General features: G+C 30.0%; 1 protein-coding gene and 1 long non-coding RNA gene across 4 annotated transcripts; one reads left to right on the top strand and one right to left on the bottom strand.

Moving 5' to 3' along the window:
- Positions 1 to 2,706: 2,706 nt before the first annotated feature.
- On the top strand, positions 2,707 to 17,163 carry LOC142617349 (very-long-chain aldehyde decarbonylase CER1-like). Of its 3 annotated transcripts, none has more exons than XM_075790154.1 (10): positions 2,707 to 2,886; positions 4,982 to 5,205; positions 5,342 to 5,574; positions 8,390 to 8,609; positions 12,581 to 12,956; positions 13,056 to 13,163; positions 13,998 to 14,198; positions 15,336 to 15,434; positions 15,549 to 15,722; positions 16,821 to 17,163. In XM_075790154.1, exons 1-10 carry the CDS (start codon positions 2,827 to 2,829, stop codon positions 16,995 to 16,997), a joined length of 1,872 nt encoding a protein of 623 aa, XP_075646269.1. In that variant the 5' UTR covers positions 2,707 to 2,826; the 3' UTR covers positions 16,998 to 17,163. The 3 variants fall into 3 exon arrangements, with proteins under 3 accessions (XP_075646269.1, XP_075646271.1, XP_075646270.1); XM_075790156.1 differs by having other exon boundaries at positions 2,731 to 2,886; positions 5,342 to 5,385; XM_075790155.1 differs by having other exon boundaries at positions 2,731 to 2,886; positions 13,056 to 13,167; positions 14,002 to 14,198.
- A 1,260-nt stretch (positions 17,164 to 18,423) lies between these two features.
- LOC142617619 (uncharacterized) lies at positions 18,424 to 19,938 on the bottom strand. Its single transcript, XR_012841001.1, has 3 exons — positions 19,278 to 19,938; positions 19,133 to 19,183; positions 18,424 to 18,687 (listed from the first exon to the last, which is right to left on the bottom strand). It is a non-coding gene; the product is annotated as an uncharacterized LOC142617619 (long non-coding RNA).
- Between the last annotated feature and the right edge of the window lie 1,253 nt (positions 19,939 to 21,191).

Here is a 21,191-nt window from a genome sequence, read left to right as displayed (position 1 = left end):
CTGATACATGTAATATCACCTCAAACTGACGAATAATGAGAACGCCACGGTAGAAGCATAGCACCTGCCATAACTATTCAACAACAATAACCTATGTTACAATCTTATTAGCTACTACCTAAATTTCTTTATTATGCACATGGAGTAGAAGAAGAAACACTTCCAATTCCACACCCTACACTGATATACCCCACAACACAACTAACAGATCTTTATACTTATGATCAACAAATCCCACACCCACTCGCCTGGCTAGTTACCCATTTCCCTACTCTGCTTTTCTCCACTTCCCCTTTTCTTGTGTAACCCCAAATTCATTTACAAATATGGAACTCAATTCTTTAATCTAAAGATTAAATATAATTAGAACAACACATAAAGAACTGTATTTAATTTTTTTTTCAAATTCAAATAATTTTAGTCTTTAATTTTTTTTATAACAAATTTGTGGTACACAAGAAAAAGAGTAAAATTTGATGTAACGATGAATTTATTAAAATAAAAACACATAAATACATATATATGAGTTATGTTTAAGTTACACAATTTTTTTTTAAAGAAATGAAGTACCAGTTTGTGTTATTATAGTACTTTATAGCTTTTTATTAAATGAGTATTTTTAAAAATCAACTATTGGATTATATTAATTTTAAACTATCCATTACTTACAAAATAACAAAATGATCAGAGATTAATAACTATCTCAACATAATTTGTGCTAAAATTTCAACTATTTTCTAATTTTAAAATTATAGGAAGAATATAAATTTATAGATCAAATAGTAAATAACATTTGATTAACTTAATATTTAGTGTGCATATATTAAGAACAAAGACAATATATAACCCAATGACAAAATTCTCAAAACATTAATATTATAATAAGATATGATATTGTTTAACATAGAAAAGTTCCATGAGCTTCCAATTTGAAGTGGTGTAGTTTATCTCAACATTGAAGGCACAAAACCTCCAACTAATTTGCTTGAAGTAATTACATATTTCTGATACTTGAAAACTGAACTTTCAATAAGTAAAAGTGGAACAATAAGTCGGTGTCATAATTGTCACAACTATCAAATGATAAGTTGTGAACGGTAGAACTGTGTAAATCACATAGACCAACTATTGACAACTACTCACATGAACAAATTAAGATAAAAGTTGTGAAAATTATTATGCTAAATAGACATGCAGTTTGAAAGTAATAATCTCACTAGATGACACTTTACAATGCCATGCTTTTAAGTAAAAAATGAATGACAAGTCATTATATGATAAATTATGAATGGTAGAATTGTAGAATCACATGAACCCAATATTTATAACACGCTGCTTGAGTGAATTATGATAAAAATTGTGAAAATTACTGTGATAAATAGACATAAATTTTGAAAGTGATAATCTCATTTGAGGAAACTTTATGATGCCATGTTTAAGTATTCGTTTGAATACCGCTTATCGCTAAAAATTAAAAATTTATTACTAAAAATTAAAAATTTATTACTGTAGCAAAATAATTTTTAAATATAAATAATGCTGTGTGAGATCCAGAAAATTATCTTGTTTGCCGCGTGCACAGATGTTGTGGGACCCATTATAGCCGTGGATCCAACTAAAGCCGTGGGTCCCACTGTTTAAAACACCAAAGGCCAAATGCAGACAATTTTCAGTGCAAGACAAATCCAGCTTAATAAGTAAGCAATAAATGAGAGTCAGTAGGACGGTGAGATGTAAATGGAGGTTGGTGGATAATATCAAGAGAGATCAGAGATTGAGGTGACAGGACGGTTCTGCTGTGTTGGGATTGGAAAGTCCAAACCCCACTGTGCCGAATAATAAAGTATCCACATGTACAGGTCTCCACATACTTTAATTTGTATAGAAGTCCGGTTGGCTACGTGGCATGTATCATGTCCGTACTGACTTGGACAAGTAACTGTGCGCATAAGTGCACCGTGATGAACAGAGCCGGCCCAATTCAAATGGAGCTTACAACTTAAATAATATTTAACTACTATTTTATATTATAATTTTTTTAAAATTTTAATATGATTTTTTTTAAAAAAAATGCTAAAGTTATAACAAATTTTAATGAATGTGATCAATAACATGAGACTTACAAAAATACTAGAAGTATTATAAAATGTACAACATAAGAATTACAAAAATATATCATCAATTATAAATATTCATTCTAAAATGCATTAGATAGTTTGTTGAAATTTACCTATCATATTCATTGTTACATCAAATTATAAAAGTTATGAAAACCACTACGCACATTTAGTGCAGTGATCACTTTACAAGTATAAGTTCTTGTGAGGTGTAGGAGCAATGACCGAGATTTAAGTCTTTAGAAGAGAGTTTTGCACACATATACATTTAGTAAAATTTATCTTGTATAAAAATAATTAAACAAATAAAAGTTATGTAGTAAAATTTATAATATTTTTAACATTTTTCTATTTGAATTATGTGTGATTAGTTTCATGTCTATTTATAAGATTTATTTATTTAAATTTGTCTTATTTCAATTTCTAGCATTACTTATTTCTTTGAGTCTTCTTAATAGTGGAAAAAAAAATGTAAACTAAAATATTTTAATATCTACCAAAAATATTTATATATAAAAAAAAAAAAAACTTGCCCCTAAATTGATGCCTTCTCTAGTAAAGGGGCCTAGGCAATAATTGGCCTAAGCCTAGGCCGGCCCTGATGATGAAGTAGTGTATATATATAACAGACCTACCATAAGGTTGTTTTGCACATATATGCATCAGCAACAGAAAGTTATATATTTGTAATTGCATTTGATAGTTCTGTATGGCTACTAAACCAGGAATTCTCACAGACTGGCCATGGACGCCTCTTGGAAGATTTAAGGTGGTGTTCTTATATAAGCCAACGCTCTCTCTCTCTCTCTCTCACACACACACACACACACACACACACACACACACACACACACACACAATCTGTGACTTGAGTTTTGGTTGTAAATGCTTGTTTGTACAGTTTATGTTTTAAACTTTTTGGATATGGGGTTGTTTGAAAACTTGCACTAAATGTGTGGCATATGAAAAATGGGCCATATAACAATGAGGTTGGTAAGTTCTTGAAATAACTTTTCTAGGGTTAAACACCTTACTATTTCATCCATGCACGGTGGATGAACAAATATTCTCTGATTTAGAACTATCTGCTACCAACATATGAAAACTAGAGAGACAATATTATATATATATACCCACACACACCCACGCTCTTCCCTATTTTTAATTTGGGTTAAATTTTCTCTTTTTTATAATAATCTAGGCAGTTTCTCAACATAGCTTTTTCAGAACAAAAGTTAGAAAATGGTTTCTTAAAGATGGATGTAAACAAACAAGTGGTGGATTAATGCGATTTCAGTCTTTGTAACTTCGGTAAATTTTATTATTTTTGTCATAACTGTCCCACATTGACTGATTGTAATTAACTACTTATATGTTATTTATATATAAACTCATAACTTTTTTTTTATCATTTATAATTTGCTATGTGAACAATTATAACAAAAATTGTGATATTATGTATGATCACATAGTTTTACTTATAATAGTCTGCTTTAATTGCCTTTCCATACTTTTTGGTGATGTTTGATGACTTGGCTTGAGTTTGGCTTTAGGTACGGTGTTCTAATCAGTGTGGCCGATACCGTACCGGTACCGGCCGTACCGGCCGGTACGTACCGTACCGGTCAGTGCACCGGTACCGGTACACTTCTATATTGTACCGGAAAAAATACCGGCCGTACCGGCCGCGTACCGGCCATACCGGCCAATTTCGGGCAATACCGGCCGGTACCGGGCGTACCGGCCGGTACAGAAAAAAGATTTTTTTTTTTTTTTTTTTTTTTTTTTTTAGTTTTGTAATTTTTTGAATTTTTGTAAAGGCATAATGGTAACTTATTTACATTAACTTCTTAGTATTATTTGTTTTTTTAGTATGCAATGAACAACTAAGCTTTCTATTTTTTATATTGTGTTTTTTTTTCTTTTATTTGATACTAAAGTCTAAAACTATGAATAATTTGTTCTGAATTGAGATAATGTTTTATAATAAACTTTTATATTTACTATAATATAAGTGAAATATTATATGTTTATAAACATAGTTCTAGAGATTTTGGTATGTGTGTGTGTGTGTGTGTATATATATATATAAAATAGCGGTAAACCCGAAACGGTACACCGGTATTGACCGGTATCCGAAATATATCGTACCGGTGGCCAAACCGGTACAGCCTCCGGTACGGTATTGACTTCCTTGGTTCTAATGTATTGGGTGCATCAAAATAATGACACAAAAGTAAATAGTAGGCCCAATAAAATAATGACAAAAAGGTAAATAGTGTCCCAGAGGATTCAAGGATACCCGGCCGTTAATAATGATGACAATAGACAAGACGGATTCAGTGCAATCTCATTTCCTGTCTAGTGTACTAAGTGGAGCATATAAGTTTACTAAAAAAAGAAAGTAGGGTATATAAACATTTTTAACTTGTATTATTCTTATTATTATTATTATTATAGACCAAATTTGGTTATAAAATTGGTTATAGTATAAAATTACAACCTTACTTTCTGAAAAAAAAAAAAAAATTACAATCTTACTATTTTATTTTGAAAATCTAACCGTTGAATTACATGTTCTTTATATGTTGAATTACATGTTCTTTATACTTTGAATACACATGTCAACTTTTGTGTCAATTATATGTTATTTACTATGTCAACTTGCAATTTAAATAATTTATTGATAACATAGTTATTGATTTTTAATTTTTTTGAAATTTTGCAAGTATAGAGGATATAAGAAGATGTAATCCAACAATAGATTTGTCAAAAATCAAATACAATAAAAATATATTAAATAAAGTTTTAGTCTAAAGTTATAACTAAACTTTGTTGTATTGTTATTTCATACTTTTTTGTAGTACGTGATTCTAGCTCCTTGGGCCATTCATAGCACCTACTCATTCATAGTTAAGGATAAGAGTGAAAGGTCCCTTTCACTTTTCCTCATATTTCCATTTCTACTATGGAGGATGCTTCACAACCAAATATGGATAAGTCTCTCTCGTTACTGGACTGCCAGAGGCAAGAACTCGATCGTTGACAAAAGTATCGAGTTTGAGCAAGTTGACAGAGAAAGCAATTGGTTAGTAATTATAAATTAATACATATACATATATGCATGTACACAAACACACATGTATACGTAGAAATTATAATTATCTTAATTATAAATTTGGTGTGTTTTATTTTTATTTTTCATTACAAATATATTTGGGCAGGGATGACCAAATATTGTTCAATGGAGCCTTGTTCTACCTAGCAAGTAAGACAATGACTCAGGCAGAGAACCTACCATTGTGGAGGATAGATGGAGTGATCATGACTATTCTTTTACATTCTGGTCCTGTAGAGTTTCTTTATTATTGGCTCCATAGAGCACTGCACCACCATTATCTTTACTCTCGCTACCATTCTCATCACCATTCTTCAATTGCCACAGAGCCTATAACTTGTAAGTTCACTGTGTATAAAATATGGGTTGGATTAGGTATATATTAATAACCTATTTTAAGAAATTTTTATGAAAAATTGAAAAAATTATAATTTATTTTTATTTTTTCATAAAAAATTTCTTAAAATAATTTACTAATACATACCGTAAAAGCATCACTTAATAAAACCCATAAAATATTTGTTTGCGTTACTGGGCTAGTTAATCTCTTTGTTGGTAGGTGAAAATATTTAATTTGACATGTCCTGCTCATTGGACTCACATTTACCAAGAAAATAGTAAGTTACTATAAATGGTCACTATAAACATATTATTTAAACTAATAAAAAAAAACATATCATCTAAAAAAGGGTTGTCAATTATGATCATTGTAGTTGCAACCAAATTCAATTTTATATTTTCAGAAAGATAGAGAAAGTATTGGTGTGTGGCTACATGAGAGATTAGGGTCACTAGTGTTAGCAAGATATTAGTTTTCAAAAATGACCGTCTCTAGCTATTATAGTAAATGGGCCATGAGACCGTTAAAATATTGTTTTATGTTAAATTTTTGCTTTATGTCATATTTTTTACCAACTTTATAGGGTGTAAAGCCGGTAGAACTAACCCAGGGGGTTGGCTGAGTTGGTAGAGCTCTCAGTCTCAAAGTGCTTGTACTGGGCTCGACTGGGTGTGCTCCCTAGTTCGAGTCTTGCTACCTGCACTTTGAAAAGAATTTCCTGGGCCAGTGCTTTACCCCTTCGTAGGGCTCTCCCGGCACGAACAGTGATTAGTCTCTGGTTGAAAGCCTTGAGGATACACTGTGGGCAACCAAAAAAAAAAAGCCGGTAGAACTAACTTTTGAGTTTTATTTATCACTTCAATTGTACCTTCAACCTCTTTCACCAATTCATTTCAATTTTTTGTTAGTTGTACCCTACACTAACTCATCCTTAATTGTACCTTCAACCTCTCTCACCAATTCATTTCAATTTTTTGTTAGTTGTACCCTACACTAACTCATCCTTAATTGTACCTTCAACCTCTCTCACCAATTCATTTCAATTTTTTGTTAGTTGTACCCTACACTAACTCATCCTTAATTGTTTTTTTTAATATTTTTCATAATAAATTTATCATTATGATGATTTAAAAGTTTCATTTGGTTATATCTTTATTGGTTTAGTATTTTATTGGTCTAAGTTTTAAAACAATTATTATTATAAAAACTTGGACGTTCTTATAATGAGAGGTAGGGCCTTTTTGTAGTGGGGCCATAACATAAGCCTAGGCTAGTAACGTTGGTGTTTTTAGTATCGAATACCACAATAGATTTATATTTGGACATCATATGTTCATATGAGTATGACTGATTTTGTGTTTTTTTTTTTTTTCCCATGCAAATTGTATTTTCTCCTTAACTATGGTGTAGTTAAAATTTCTCCCAAATTTCATAATTGAGCAATGTTTTCCCATGATTTATTAGCAATAAGCATTCTATATTTAGATTTTCATTAAATTTAAAAATTAAATTACTATCGAGCACATTTAAAAAATTGTACTTAACTTTTGTTTAATAAATAAGAGAAAAGTTAACGAATACCTTAAAAATATTGGTTTATGAAATATTTTTAGAAATTTTTGTGGAAAAAAAGAATTGATTTTTTTTATAGTCCTATAAAAATTAACAAATACTCAAAGTGCACACGTTACCTTTGCTAAAAAAAAAAAACACCCATTAACTGGATCTAATAAATAATTAATTAGATGGCACCTCTCTATGTAACACTTCTTGGCCTAATAAGTTTAGATCAGTTGTGGCCCCAAGCCCAATCAGCCGCAGCCTAAACTATAGGACTATCAATATATAAGATATTGACATGATTAAAGATTATTGTTTAGGTTGAGTTTAAGGTCAACCTATAACTCAGTCACGTGAGGGAGACAGTGGTCCTTTACCATTAATATAAGTCTCTTGACCATTGACTTTTAGGTTATGAAAACTCACAATAATTGCAAATTGAATCCCATAACTAATCAACTCCTAATTACCTGTTTTATTTTGTTGAATATATATATATATATATAATGCTTGCTTGTTTGGCTTAGTAATACTAATACCAATCAACCTTCTTTTACTTTATTTTATTTTTATAAATCCATTTGTTTAGGTAGAACTAGATGCAATCATGCAACAACATAAAAATCTTAAAATTCCAAACTTTCTACTTTGGGTCTCAATCTCAAACCGCAGATGACAAAAATGTCAAATACATATAGTCATTTGATTTTAAATTTTGGATGGATCACTAAGTATAAATATTTAACCAAAAAAAAACCCAACCTTACAATTCTGCATAACAATTAACAAATCCCTATGTAGTATTGGTAAAGGGAGTTTGGCTGGGGAATTAGAAATTCCTATGGTTGAAGACTTAGAAATTGATGTGCAGTCGCATCAATTTTGGAAATTTTATTATCAACAATATTATTTATACTTTTAATAATTGGAATAGTATTTTTTGGTGTTCACTTTTCAAATGTTTGAAGATATCCTTACTTTATATATATAAAAGTAAAATTTCCTGGTTTATAAAACTACTTAGTAGTTAGTACCAAGAACAAAATAGCGAAATAATAAAATTTTCTGGTTTTATAAGGCGCAACATTAGATTTTTATGTGAATTTCAATTTAGTTTCTACATTTCCAATCTGAATAAATAACTTCTTAGATATTATATATGTTTGTGACAAAATAGAACCTTTCACTAAATTTTTTATTAAATCATAATGGAATTAATCATATTATATGACAATTTTTTTTTTGTTTTTTCAGCTGTCATTCATCCATTTGCAGAGCACATAGCATATTTCGCATTGTTTTCCATACCAATGTTAACAGCAACACTTACTGATACTGCCTCTATTGCATCTATTGCTGGATACCTGACTTATATTGATTTTATGAACAATATGGGTCACTGCAATCACGAGCTCATTCCAAAGTGGCTCTTTTCCATCTTTCCTCCACTGAAGTACCTCATGTACACCCCCTCGTAAGTCTCTCAAGCCCTTTCTTTCACCTATTTTCTATTGCCTTTGTCCCATATTGCTGGTTCTATTTGAAAATTTCAACTTTTAAGTGAATATTTTTTAATGTGATGCAGTTAGTAAAAATGGTAGATTATGAATTTATTTATTCACTTTTCAATTAGGACTACATTTTGTAACATCTTAAATGAAATAAAAAAACCAACAATTTATAACGAGAGAGTGTTTTAGCTGTACTCATTTTATAATTTTTCTCTTTCATCTAGCAAAAAGATTATTGTGTGGTATCCAACTATGTCTAACACAGACACACAAATACATTTCAAGTCTAATGTGTTTAGATGAAAATACACATACATACATGCACACACATATATATATATATATATATATATATAGAGAGAGAGAGAGAGAGAGAGAGAGAGAGATCTACACCTTATTTTATTTGTCCATTATTATTCTATATACAATATCTTAAATCATTATATATCCATTCCTTTTAGTACAATTTCAACAATTATTCTTTTTTTTTTTTTTATTAACAAATTTTGAAGTACGTCACTATTACACACCTTTATTTTGTTAAAGAATTTAATGCGTTTTGTTTCTTGCATTATATATAATATAAATTAAAAAAGAATTATGTTTGTGCACTTTAATTTTTTATTTACAGGATACTACTATATTTTATCTGATGAGAAAAGAAGAAGAATAAAGATAATATATTAGATGCTTGTCAATGAATGACCTTCTGCATGCATTCTGCAACACCATTCCCAAACTCGAAATATTCTGCGGCATGCATCTTGATGCAGGCTTTTATGCCAAACCGAACATTTTGGGGTTTGGTGCATGCACATTCAAGTACTATTTATTAGGGTCATTATAACGGTTATTTATAATAAATCATTTCAGCCAATTTTTTTTACAATTTTTTATGTAAAATTTAAAAAAGTGTCAAAATATTAATTATTATTTTTTTATATATAAAATTTTTTAGAATTGTTTACTAATAAATGCCATTAAGATATTCGTTAACATTTATCTCTCTATATGTATAGAGAAAGAGAGTTTTACTAATATATGCTTAAACTATTTTAGAAAATTTTTATGAAAAAATTAAAAAATTACTAATTTTTTAAATAAAATTTTCAATTTTTCATAAAATATTTTCAAAAATAAATAAGTAATAAATATTTTAAAAGAATACATTAATTGAGCCCATATAAATGTATAACCTTGTCCAGCATAGCTCAATGACTGGGTCGGGAAATTGCTCAACCGTGCCTGTTCAATTGTTAATGCATGTCATACTGTCATGTCATTTTCCTAAATAAAAAAAAAAAATTACAAAACAAAAAAACCGCCAAATATGCTAAATTCAATGTCATTCTCATGATATATTTTTTGGTCGGGGTTTGGACCACTTCCAAATTAAAAATGGTTTTGTCTTTCCCGATGAATAGGAATATGATTGAATTAACCTTAAAAATAAAAAAATAAAACAATAAAAAGAAGATTGAAGAACATTTGGTCCTTTATTTTAATCCCCATGTAAAAAACATGTCATTTCATACCTCATTTTTCGCCCTCATCTTCGAGACTGTTCTTAAAATATTTCATTTATGTGAGCGATGCCTGTGGCCCTTAAATATAAATATATATGAACCAGAACCTACCTCTGTGACAAGTTTTTTTCCTCTACCTGGGCTGGGTGACTGTTGATATAATTAATTAAAGATGATATTGTTAAAATTATAGCAGCAAAATGATTAAATTTATAAATTTTTAGTAGTTTAAGTTTTTTAGATAATTAACAATTTAATATGATTTCATATGAAAGGAAAATTTAGGTCTATACGTAAAATGAAATATTAAAATTACAATGTAATTATTATATTTACTGTTTTTTAATAGTTTAAACTTTTGATATAATCAATAATTTAAGATGCATTTAAATCCTAGCTGAAGAGTAGAAGAGCCAAAAAAAAAAAAAGAAAAAAACCCTCTCAATCTTGTTTCCTCTAGATTGTCACTGCATCACTCTCAAAGCATACTCTCTCTAGATTGACAGTGATTAGGACTTAAAGAGTGGCGCTGGTGTAAGCTTGGGAAATTGTGCATGGGTTGGGATAGAATGGCAACAGAGTATGGGATTTGATGAGGATGAATTCAATTGTGGATGTTTGGGTTGGTTGATTGGTGGGTTTGAGGATTAATTTTAGGGTTCCATGGCGTGTATTTGTCAGGTGGGTCCTTGCGTGGCTATGCTCTCATTGTCTTGCTGGCAATATTGATGGAGAGAGTGGTGGCCCATGGTGGTTTCATGCTTTGTTTTGTGGTAGTAGTGAAACTTTTTTACCTAGGCGTGTTGGCCTTAGTTGGGTTGATTTGTAGAGATTTAGGAGGATATGGTGTTTAGCTAGATAAAATTTTATTTATGTTCGTTTATTTAATAAATGAATCAAACTCTCAAATCTAAGAATTGACTAATAAAAAAAATCTTTTTTTAAGAGATAATTACAAGATGTTGCTAACCCCGCAACTCGAACATTTTTTTCCCTAGACCCTCGAGCACTTTGTGCATGGGGAGGTGCTAATTCTGCTACAAGGCTTTTGACGACTAATAAAAAAATTAGTTGGGTTGATTTGTAGAGATTTAGGAGGATATGGTATTTAGCTTGATAAAATCTTGTTTATGTTTGTTTATTTGATAAATGAACCAAACTCTCAAGTCTAAGAATTGACTAATAAAAAAATTGAACTAAAAAAAATAATAATGTGTTTATGAATAAGTTTGCCAATATGAAACTCAACTTAATTATATATAATACTATATGCCTATATGTACATACGTAGAGATTTGATATTAAATTATGCAAGTTTATAAATAATTTAATTATAAGATATAAATTAACAATATTTGGTCCTTTATTTTGCTCCCCATGTTAAAAAAATATGTCATTTTCATACCTCATTTTTTGTTCTTTGAGAATGTTTTCAAATTATTCCTTTCATTCATTTATGTGAGTGATGCATGTGTCCCTTAAATATTAATATAAACTTGAACCTACCAGTGTGATAAGGTTTTTTCCCCCTGCCTAAGTGGCAATTGATCTAATTAAAAAGATGACATTGTTAAAATATAGTTAAATAATTAAATTCATTATTTTTTTAAGAGTTTAAGTTTTTTGAAAAATCGGTAATTTAACACGGTATTATATTAAAATAAATGTTAACGGGCATTGTATAAAGTACAAGTTAAGGATACTTTATTATGGAGTCCACTTAATAAAAAAATTAGTATAAATTGATGAGGGGACTGAAAATATTATTGAAATGAAAAGTGAAACTCAAAATGTTTTTTTTTTTTTTTTTTGGTGGCTCTACACCTTATAAAATTGGTACAAAATCTAACATTAAAGAATATGATTTGACATAAAGCTGTTTGTTAACGGACACCTAACGATGCCCGTTAACACTACCCTTATATTAAAGGGTAGTTTAAAGCCCACATGTGAGGACAAGTATTAGAATTATGGTTCAATAAATTATATCTATCCAATTAATTCAAATAATATAGTTTCAACTATAATTAATTAATTAAAAGTAAAAAATAATTTGTTAATCAAATATAATTTATAAGCAAAAATATGTGAACAAGTAAAAATTTTATTTGCGATATTAGTATATATGGAAAAAATAAAAAAGTTAATCAAATAGTTTATGAACGAGCTAGAACTTGTTTGATAAGAAAATATATCAAGTTTCAATATCTAACATAGTTTGTTGATGATCTTGAATTTGATTCATGTTTAATATAAAATTAAATAAACAATCATGAACTTTTAATATGCGATTCGATTTGGCTCATTTATATCTATAGATCCTGTAAAATATGAGTGCTCAATCATCATCATCATTCTTAATATAATTATTATTCTTATCCGTAATGGTTTTGGTTTTGGCACAACAGGTTTCACTCTCTGCATCATACACAATTTCGTACCAATTATTCATTGTTCATGCCACTCTATGACTACATATATAGTACCATGGACAAATCCACAGACGAATTATATGAAATTTCACTCAAAAGGGAAGCAGAATTACCAGATGTAGTGCACCTAACTCATCTAACTACACCTGAGTCCATCTATCATCTCAGACTTGGTTTTGCCTCTCTAGCCTCCAAACCATACACATCAAAATGGTACTTCTCATTGATTTGGCCTGTGACATTGTGGTCTATGATGTTAAATTGGTTATATGGCCGTACTTGCATTGTTGAGAGATACCGTTTTAATAAACTCAGATTACAAAGTTGGGTCATACCAAAATATAGAATACAAGTAAGAAACAATTTTTCTACGTTTCTTTACTATTTACTTGTATTTGTTACTTTCTTTTAATCATATGTGATTTATATTTCTCAATACTAATGCGTGCAGTACTTTCTGCAATGGCAAAATGAGACTATAAATAACTTAATTGAGGAAGCCATACTGGAAGCAGAGGAAAGAGGTGCTAAAGTATTAAGCTTAGGTCTCTTGAATCAGGCAAGTTTTAGTTCTTTCTTGAATTTTTTTTTTCTAGAATTTAGTTTCCAACTCTAGGTGATATATTCATCAAGTTTTTCAACTAAAATTCCCTTTCCTTTATTTTCTTTGTTATTTAATTTCTCCAACTTTGCCGTCGCACTAACAATTCAGATAATCAATACTTTCCCATGCACCCATAGATTTATATAAATATATATATATATATATATATATATATATATATATTATTTATAGAATCCTTAGAAATTTCAAGAATTATGTTAGAGATAATTATAAATTTTGGTATATAAACCTTATAAATTGGTGTTACCAATTGCAAAAAAAAAGTAATTTTTTTATAAGAAATATAAAAGTAATTTAGACTTTATTTATTGTGTTATTGAAATGATACCAACCACATAATTATTATATTAGTTTATAAATATTTTGTAGTAAAATTGATAGTATAGCTTTATGTTATTTTTACTTTTTGCCTAATATAATTAAGTTGGGTTGGGGATTCGAGCCCAAATTTTCCTATTGAGATAAGCGGATCTAATAATGTTGTTCAGTTATAAAACTCTTGACAAGTACAATCTTTAGCATTCTCTAGAATTTAATGGCCTTCACATGAAAACCTTCTATTTTTTTATTATTATTATTTTTTTACTTTAGTCTATAGGAAACATATCATTATTATTAAGAAAACCATTTCCATATGAACATATCATTATTATTAATAAAATCATTTCCATATGAGTACATATCTGCATATTCCTTTTTTGTTTGTTTGTTTGCTGTCTTTCAAACTTCATAGTTCATATTATCATCATACTTTTTCATTGGATGCAGGGAGAGGAGCTTAATAGATATGGTGCACTTTATGTTGAGAGGTACCCTAAGCTAAATGTGAAGGTCGTAGATGGGAGTAGTCTGGCAGTTGCTGTTCTGCTAAACAGTATTCCCAGAGGAACAACCCAAGTGGTTCTTAGAGGCGAACTCACCAAGGTTGCTTATGCCTTGGCCTTTACCTTATGCCGAAGGGGTATCAAGGTACGTTTATTTTGTTCAAGCAAAATCGATGTTGGGCCACAGGCAAAGTCTGGCCTAGGATATTATCAATTTTATTTCCATGTTACAGCCCAATGGGCTTGTATGCTAACACTTTCATACTTTTTTTGGGTTAAAAATACTTTCATACTTTGTAAGCATGGTATTCAGTGTTCTGTACTTTTGCCGGGGCAAAAGAAATTTAGTCCACTTTTCACTAGCAAATTGATTCATACATAAATTGAACATTGTGAAAGTCTTCTCAGAACCTAGAATTTTTACTTAATACCAATTTTATGTCCTATTTTATGCTTAACGGAATATACAAAGTTTTTTTTTTTTAGAGAGTTTCAACCTATGACGTTTGTTCTTGATAATAATAATTTATTATCAGACCAAGACATCAATCGAATTTTGGTATAGGTGTAAATTAAACATTTGATCTTTTATTTAACTCTTAGAAACTCTACCAATTGAGCTAACTAGAACTCACAGGAAATATACAATGTTGGGATAGAAGATTTGTATTCTTATTTTAAAGTATATGTGGCAATCATTTTCAATAACTTCAGTTTGGCTAAATATGGTAAAAGAAATTTTCTTTACCTTCTCCTCAAATAGGAAATTTTTTTTTATGGACACAAACATGATAAGACATGAAACACAATGATATGATATCTTTTGCAAAATTGAGATGTGACATTGTGGGTATATGACAATTAATTAGTTAATATATATTAATCTTTAGTTATCTTTAAAAATATATCGGAAATCAAATGATTTGTTTTCCAAATAGAAAAATTTTTCTTTTTTTCCTAGCTCCCATCAGATTGAGGACATGCCCCCATGGAATGTCCCAAGCATAAATGTGTGTGACTTTTGGGGTGCTCATGCTTATATTTGTTTTTATTTGCTTACAATACATGGGGGAGAGGAATTCAAATTCAGGTTTTATAATTTCCTTATTAGGATAATTAAGCAATTCTATTGAACTACAAGACTGTTTAGGAAATGTGTTTGTGCTTCTTACTTAGTAGAATATTGGAGAAAATGAGTTCTTTTCTTTTTCTACATTCATATGTTGCAAAAACAATTATTCATAACAAGGTTCTAATTCCTTTTTAATCTAACATAATACAGGTGCTTACAATACGAGAGGATGAGTTTTTGAAGCTAAAAAAATCGTTCAACACCAGTTCTGAAAGTAATTTGATACTTTCAGTAAGTTATTCTCAAAAGGTAAGTCTATGAAATTCTTACTGTTTTAGTTCAATTATATTCATATTGTGTTATTAAAGAATATATAGCTACTTTGAACCTTAGAAACAGTAAAATCATTATAAATTTTTGTAGATTTGGTTAGTGGGAGATGGATTGGATGAGAAAGAACAATTAAAGGTGCCCAAAGGAACATTGTTTATTCCCTTCTCACAATTCCCACCAAAGAAATTGCGCGAAGACTGTTACTACCATAGCCCTCCAGCAATGGTGACTCCAAGGTCTCTCGAGAATATGCACTCTTGTGAGGTTAGTAGAGAATCCTTCCAAGGTCTCTTCATTAATGCCATTACAAGAATATAGAGAAGTTAGAAAGAAAAAAAAAAAGAAAAAAAAAAAAGAAAAAAAGTAGCTTGCATGTCATATATTGTGAAAAGTAGAAAATATAATTATGTTTGAGCTAGTTTCAATATTAACATCATGATGCATACAAACTAATGATCAAATAGTAAGTATGGATAGATGAGTGGTGAATGATCCACTCATTAAATTCATGGTAGGGTTTACCATAAATGTAAGAAGAGGGAACACTATTTTACTATACTCCAAGAGTATCTAATTCTTACAAGTTGGTCAATTTTTCAAACTGTTACAAGTACTATTATTGCATTAAACCGGTTAGTTTGTGCATATTTTTTAAATTGTAAAATTTGCAGTAATCTTAGAATTTTCCAATACCATTATTGCTCAAGAGAAACCAAAAAATGGAAAAGCCACAAAAAAAAAAAAAAAAACTTCAATTATCACTTTGTATTATTATAAATCATATATGTCATATCCAAGAGATCATCTACGAGCCTCTCCATTCCACTTTAATGAAGTGTATTTCATGATTAAAATTTTATTTGTTAGATTTGACAGTATATAAAGTACCATATGGATAATATAGCACCTAAATATATAGAAAACAAAGGCTTCTTTGTCCGTATTGAAAAGACTTCTTCAAATGAAACCTTTGAGCCCATTTAACTTCTTCCATTGGGTGGTAATACGGGAGGAAAGAATTAGTATTTGTGAGCACAATTAAGCTAATTAAGACATGAATAAACCAAAGTTTTTGCATCTACAAAACATACATATATGTATCATTTGAGTAATTCTTAGGTTTTTCCGGAGTACAAATAATGGTGTTTCCTTTTTTCCAACTTAATTTTGAATTTATCACTACTTTTTGGTTTGAATTTATCACTACTTTTTTCCCAAAATAGTAAAGAAACTTTAATTTTGGGTAGTCTAGTAATAATTGAACATGGTTCTTTGAATGCGAATGCAAAGCATACACCTTTTTTTTTTCTTTTCTTTTCTTCTTCTTCTTTTATAAAAGTTTGTATTTTGAATTGGTGGCAGAATTGGTTTCCAAGAAGAGTGATGAGTGCTTGGCGTATAGCTGGGATTGTGCATGCTTTGGAAGGATGGAATGAACACGAGTGCGGTTACACAATGTCCAACATTGAGAAAGTTTGGCAAGCAACTCTTCAACATGGATTTCAGCCTTTGTTGCTTCCAACTGAATCAAAATACTAATAGCATACTATAAGATATGCAAATGTATCTGCTTGAGCTATTACATCAAACTAATGTTTGATGGGTTTGATTTTGGTGAATAGACTATATTAACACTTATCAATTTGGGTATTAATGTACGAATGATTTGAAGTTCTTCTATTTATATAGGAAAAAAGTTAATGGAGATCCTAAGAGCATTAGTTTAAAAAATGTTTTTTTTAATTTTAAAAAAAAAATTTTGACAATTTTTAATATCAAAACTTTCTTAAAATGATCAATTAACGAATGACCTAAGTACACCCGTTAACTTAAAGAAGGTATTTGATATCAAATGATACCATGTTAGTGATATCAAATGATACCATGTTAGTGGTATCAAAATCCAATAAGTGTGAGACATACCAACAAAATATAAATAACTCACTAATAATTGAAAGACATGTGTTAACAAATAGTTATTTTTGCATAAATATCTCTCATTTATTAAATTTTGATACAAATAATGTAGTATTATTTGATACAAAATCCTTTTTCTTTTACTAGACCCTTATTATATCAATTCAGTTTCAATAATTTATCTACAGGCTAATTAACACCAAAGTTGGGAATGCGTTGCTTTGAAAAGACTAAACTTACACAAGCACAGACGCATGGACTGATAGACAGACTAAAGTTGGGAATGCGTTGCTTTGAAAAGACTAAATAGTAAATACACACATTTTTCTTGGAAAACTAAATTAACACAAGCAGCTATCGATTTAAAGGAATGCCAAGTTTGACTGAGCTCATAAATATACGAGCTATCTTAGCTAGATTGTCTATATTTGAACTTCATGGAACTGCAATTTATACATGATTCAACTGATTTAGTCCGATATAGAGTATTGTGTGTTGTGTACAGTTATATCAGGTGATAATTCAATATTCATACATGAGCTTCTTGACTCTACGTTTACACGGTCAAGAGTATTTTTTCTATTGGCACAAACTCGGAACAAAAAATGAAAATCTCAATGAGAAATAGACATTAAGATTTATTATCATAGAATAATCATAACACATGTCTGTTTAACATCAGCTTATAAGTTCAGTTTTTAGCTTTTATATACAGCATTTTCAGTGGCAGCTCTAGGATTTTTTTTCTAGGAAGCACTACAAGAAACTTGACTATTTTCAACGGTTGAAACCGTTGAAAAAAGTATTAAAAACCATTGAAAAAAATATTTTCAACGGTTGAAATGACCGTAGAGAACCGTTGATAAAAACCGTGTCGAAAACATTTTTCTATGGCCTATGCAACCATTGAAAAAAGTATTACACATTTATCAACAGTTAGTAACCGTCAAAATATATACATTAAAGTATGCTTATTACTTTTATCCACAGGCACCCAACCGTTGAAATAGGTATTTTCTTGTTAAAAAAAAAAATTTGGATGCACTCTTTCACATTAATCAAAATTTAATAATCTGAAACAAACTGTAAAAATCAATATAACTCAACTACTCTGCCTACTGCCCTTTACACTCTTAAATTTACATTGTTCATCTTCCTTTCAAAATAGAAGATTCTTATATCCTTTAACCTTCAAGACCAATTCATTGGAAATTTTAAAAACATAGTGACTCACATCTTCCATCCAGACATCTATAGCTAGGTCCTCTTCAATGCGCATGAGATCCCATTAATCACTAAGTTCTTTTGATGCCTGCAAAAAGTGCCGTCCATTAGTCATTGTTATAAGTGCCAAACCTAAATAAAAAGCCAAATAAGGGTAGTTCATTTTAGGAAGAAAATGCACCTACCTAAAAAAAAATAAAAATAAAACCAGCACAAAAAAAGTCACATATTAGCAATTTACAAATGTATAGATGCAAACTTGGTAAATGAAAGTGAATGATTGGACTGAACTATCAACATTTTAAAGGAGGTAATTTATTCTATTAACATTTCCAAAATTCAAATTCAAATAAGAAAACACTTAAAATTGAATAAACTCATTTCTTAAAATTAAAATTGACCATATCAGAACTAGCTAAAACGAAAAGAAATGCAACAAACAAAAACAAATAGTTGTGCACATGCTATAAATAGAAACTGAATGTAATTGATTCGGAACAAAGTTTGGGTACCTTATTTCATAAACAATGTACCTTATTTCATAACTGATTTGGAACAAAGTGTGTGTCTCTTGTGGATCATTCCTACAAAAAAAGTCAAAAATACTTTGAGAGACTTAAGCTTGACTCGTTTAATAGTCAAGAGGAAATACATAATTAAACCAGTATTCAAACTCACATTCTTGTTTAACCTCCTACAAAATGACATGATTGCATTCCATGAATCACAACAGCACATCTGTAATGCAAGCCATTGTCTACTAAAGTGGCCTCCATACACATCCTGTATGCACTAAGCAGTAGACAATAGAGGTTTTTAGCAAGGGGAACAAAACATTCAGTTTGTTCTGTTACGGTAACCTATATATTTGAGATTTATAGCCATCTTCCGTTTCTTGAAGTGATCTTGAGTAACAAAAAACCTATGATTAACTTGGAAGAACTTTTCATATTTGTACTCTAGTCACTGCTAATTAACAGCATTTCTCTGAAAAGAAATAAAAATTATAAGCCCCCACATGATTTTCTATAAATCATATCAATTGAAGTGAGTGACACTCAATTCACCATGTTGTAGTGCTAATCGCTTACTATTTGTCAAACTGACAAGGGGCACCTTATACAGTTGAATAACTTGAATTTACTTCATAAGTCTCCAGTATCATGCCCCAAAGCAAATTGAAGGAAATTATAGGCAAAGCCTCTAGTTAGAACTTAGAAGTCACCACACAAATACTCCTCTTATAGTTCTTTCATTGCAAAATCAAAGCTGATATGTTCACAATTGCAAGGCATGGCAAAAAAATATACATTTAACACCAAAGTGAAATAAAATATCCTAGCATTTATACCTTAATCCTCTGCGATATCCATAGACCCACATCCTTGAGTAGCTTATTACCAGAAGCATCCTGTTGGTCATTGGTGCGAATGCTTTCAGAAAGCAGCTCTTGTCCTGCGCCTTCAGCCATTACTATAACCATATGTCCATGTTCTTTCAATCATTTCTCAATGAATTCAAATAGCCCACCAGGTCCTTCAAGATAAAAGGGTGACTCGGGAATCAAGCAACAGTCCACATCTCGGCTAGCAAGAGTGGCATACATTGCTATGAATCCTGCATGACAAGAATGAGGTGAAGCTAATTTAAGAAACATTGTTTCTCTTTATAATGGCTGATTTAATTAAGAAGAGTTTATGAAGAGAAATGCCTCAAAAAAAAAAAAAAAAGAGGGGGGGGGGGGGGGGGACGCTTAATGAGAACACTAATTGTCCTGGATGCAGTGGCGACGCCACTCAGAAGCCAGGGTGTTCCTAGGAACACCTTGGCTTGAATTTTTATTTTATTTTTTTATATATAATAATTTAATTTTTTTTATTTGTTTACCCTTAAAAAAAAAATAGGAACACTTTCAAGTAATATCAGGAACACCCTCAAAATTTTTATGCCAAACAAATTTTGAACTAAAAGGTATGCAGAGGTAGGGGTGTGTGCATACATGAGGTGTGTGCTTACGCACAGTGGGGTGTGTGCTTACGCACAGTGAAGTGTGTGCTCGACTCCTAATAGTTAGTAAAAAAAATGAATGAAGCAACTAAACACCAATAATTAATAATTTAATTAACTAATACATTATAAAAGACAAACAAATTAAATTATATTAGGCTAAACAAAAATTAATAATTTAATAATTTAATAATTAATGAAACAACAATACAACAAATTATAGTTTATAAAAGACAAACAAATTTATGAAACAACTAAACAACAATAATTAATAATTTTATTAATATTTCAAATGAACTTATAGTTTATTGTACCGGTACCTTTGTTCATTAATTTTTTTTCTTTTTATTTTTTTTTAATTTTTTTTCTTTTGAGGTTTTTCGATGTGCAGAATGCAAATTTGTTTTGGTTTTAAGAATTTTTTTTTTTAAGTACAAACTTCATGCTTGCCAAATTTTGAATTGCGGCTAGTATTTACCGAAATGTCTCGAAACATCTGAAATAGACCGAAATGACTCAAAATTTTTTCAAAGTGGAATAGGAATACCCTGAACAAAATTCCTGGAGTCGCCACTGCCTGGATGC

The sequence above is a fragment of the Castanea sativa genome, chromosome 11 (genome assembly GCF_040712315.1).
Source record: "Castanea sativa cultivar Marrone di Chiusa Pesio chromosome 11, ASM4071231v1".
NCBI lineage: Eukaryota > Viridiplantae > Streptophyta > Magnoliopsida > Fagales > Fagaceae > Castanea > Castanea sativa.
The sequence above is the reverse complement of the archived record's forward strand: the minus strand, read 5'-3'. Positions and strand labels throughout refer to the sequence as shown.

Coding starts and splice junctions, on each gene's coding strand:
- LOC142617349 (XM_075790154.1), top strand. CDS start 2,827: ATGGCTACTAAACCAGGAATTCTCACAGACTGGCCATGGACGCCTCTT. Junction 5,575..8,389: donor TGCCACAGAGCCTATAACTT/GTAAGTTCACTG, acceptor TTGTTTTTTCAG/CTGTCATTCATCCATTTGCA. Junction 8,610..12,580: donor TACCTCATGTACACCCCCTC/GTAAGTCTCTCA, acceptor TTGGCACAACAG/GTTTCACTCTCTGCATCATA.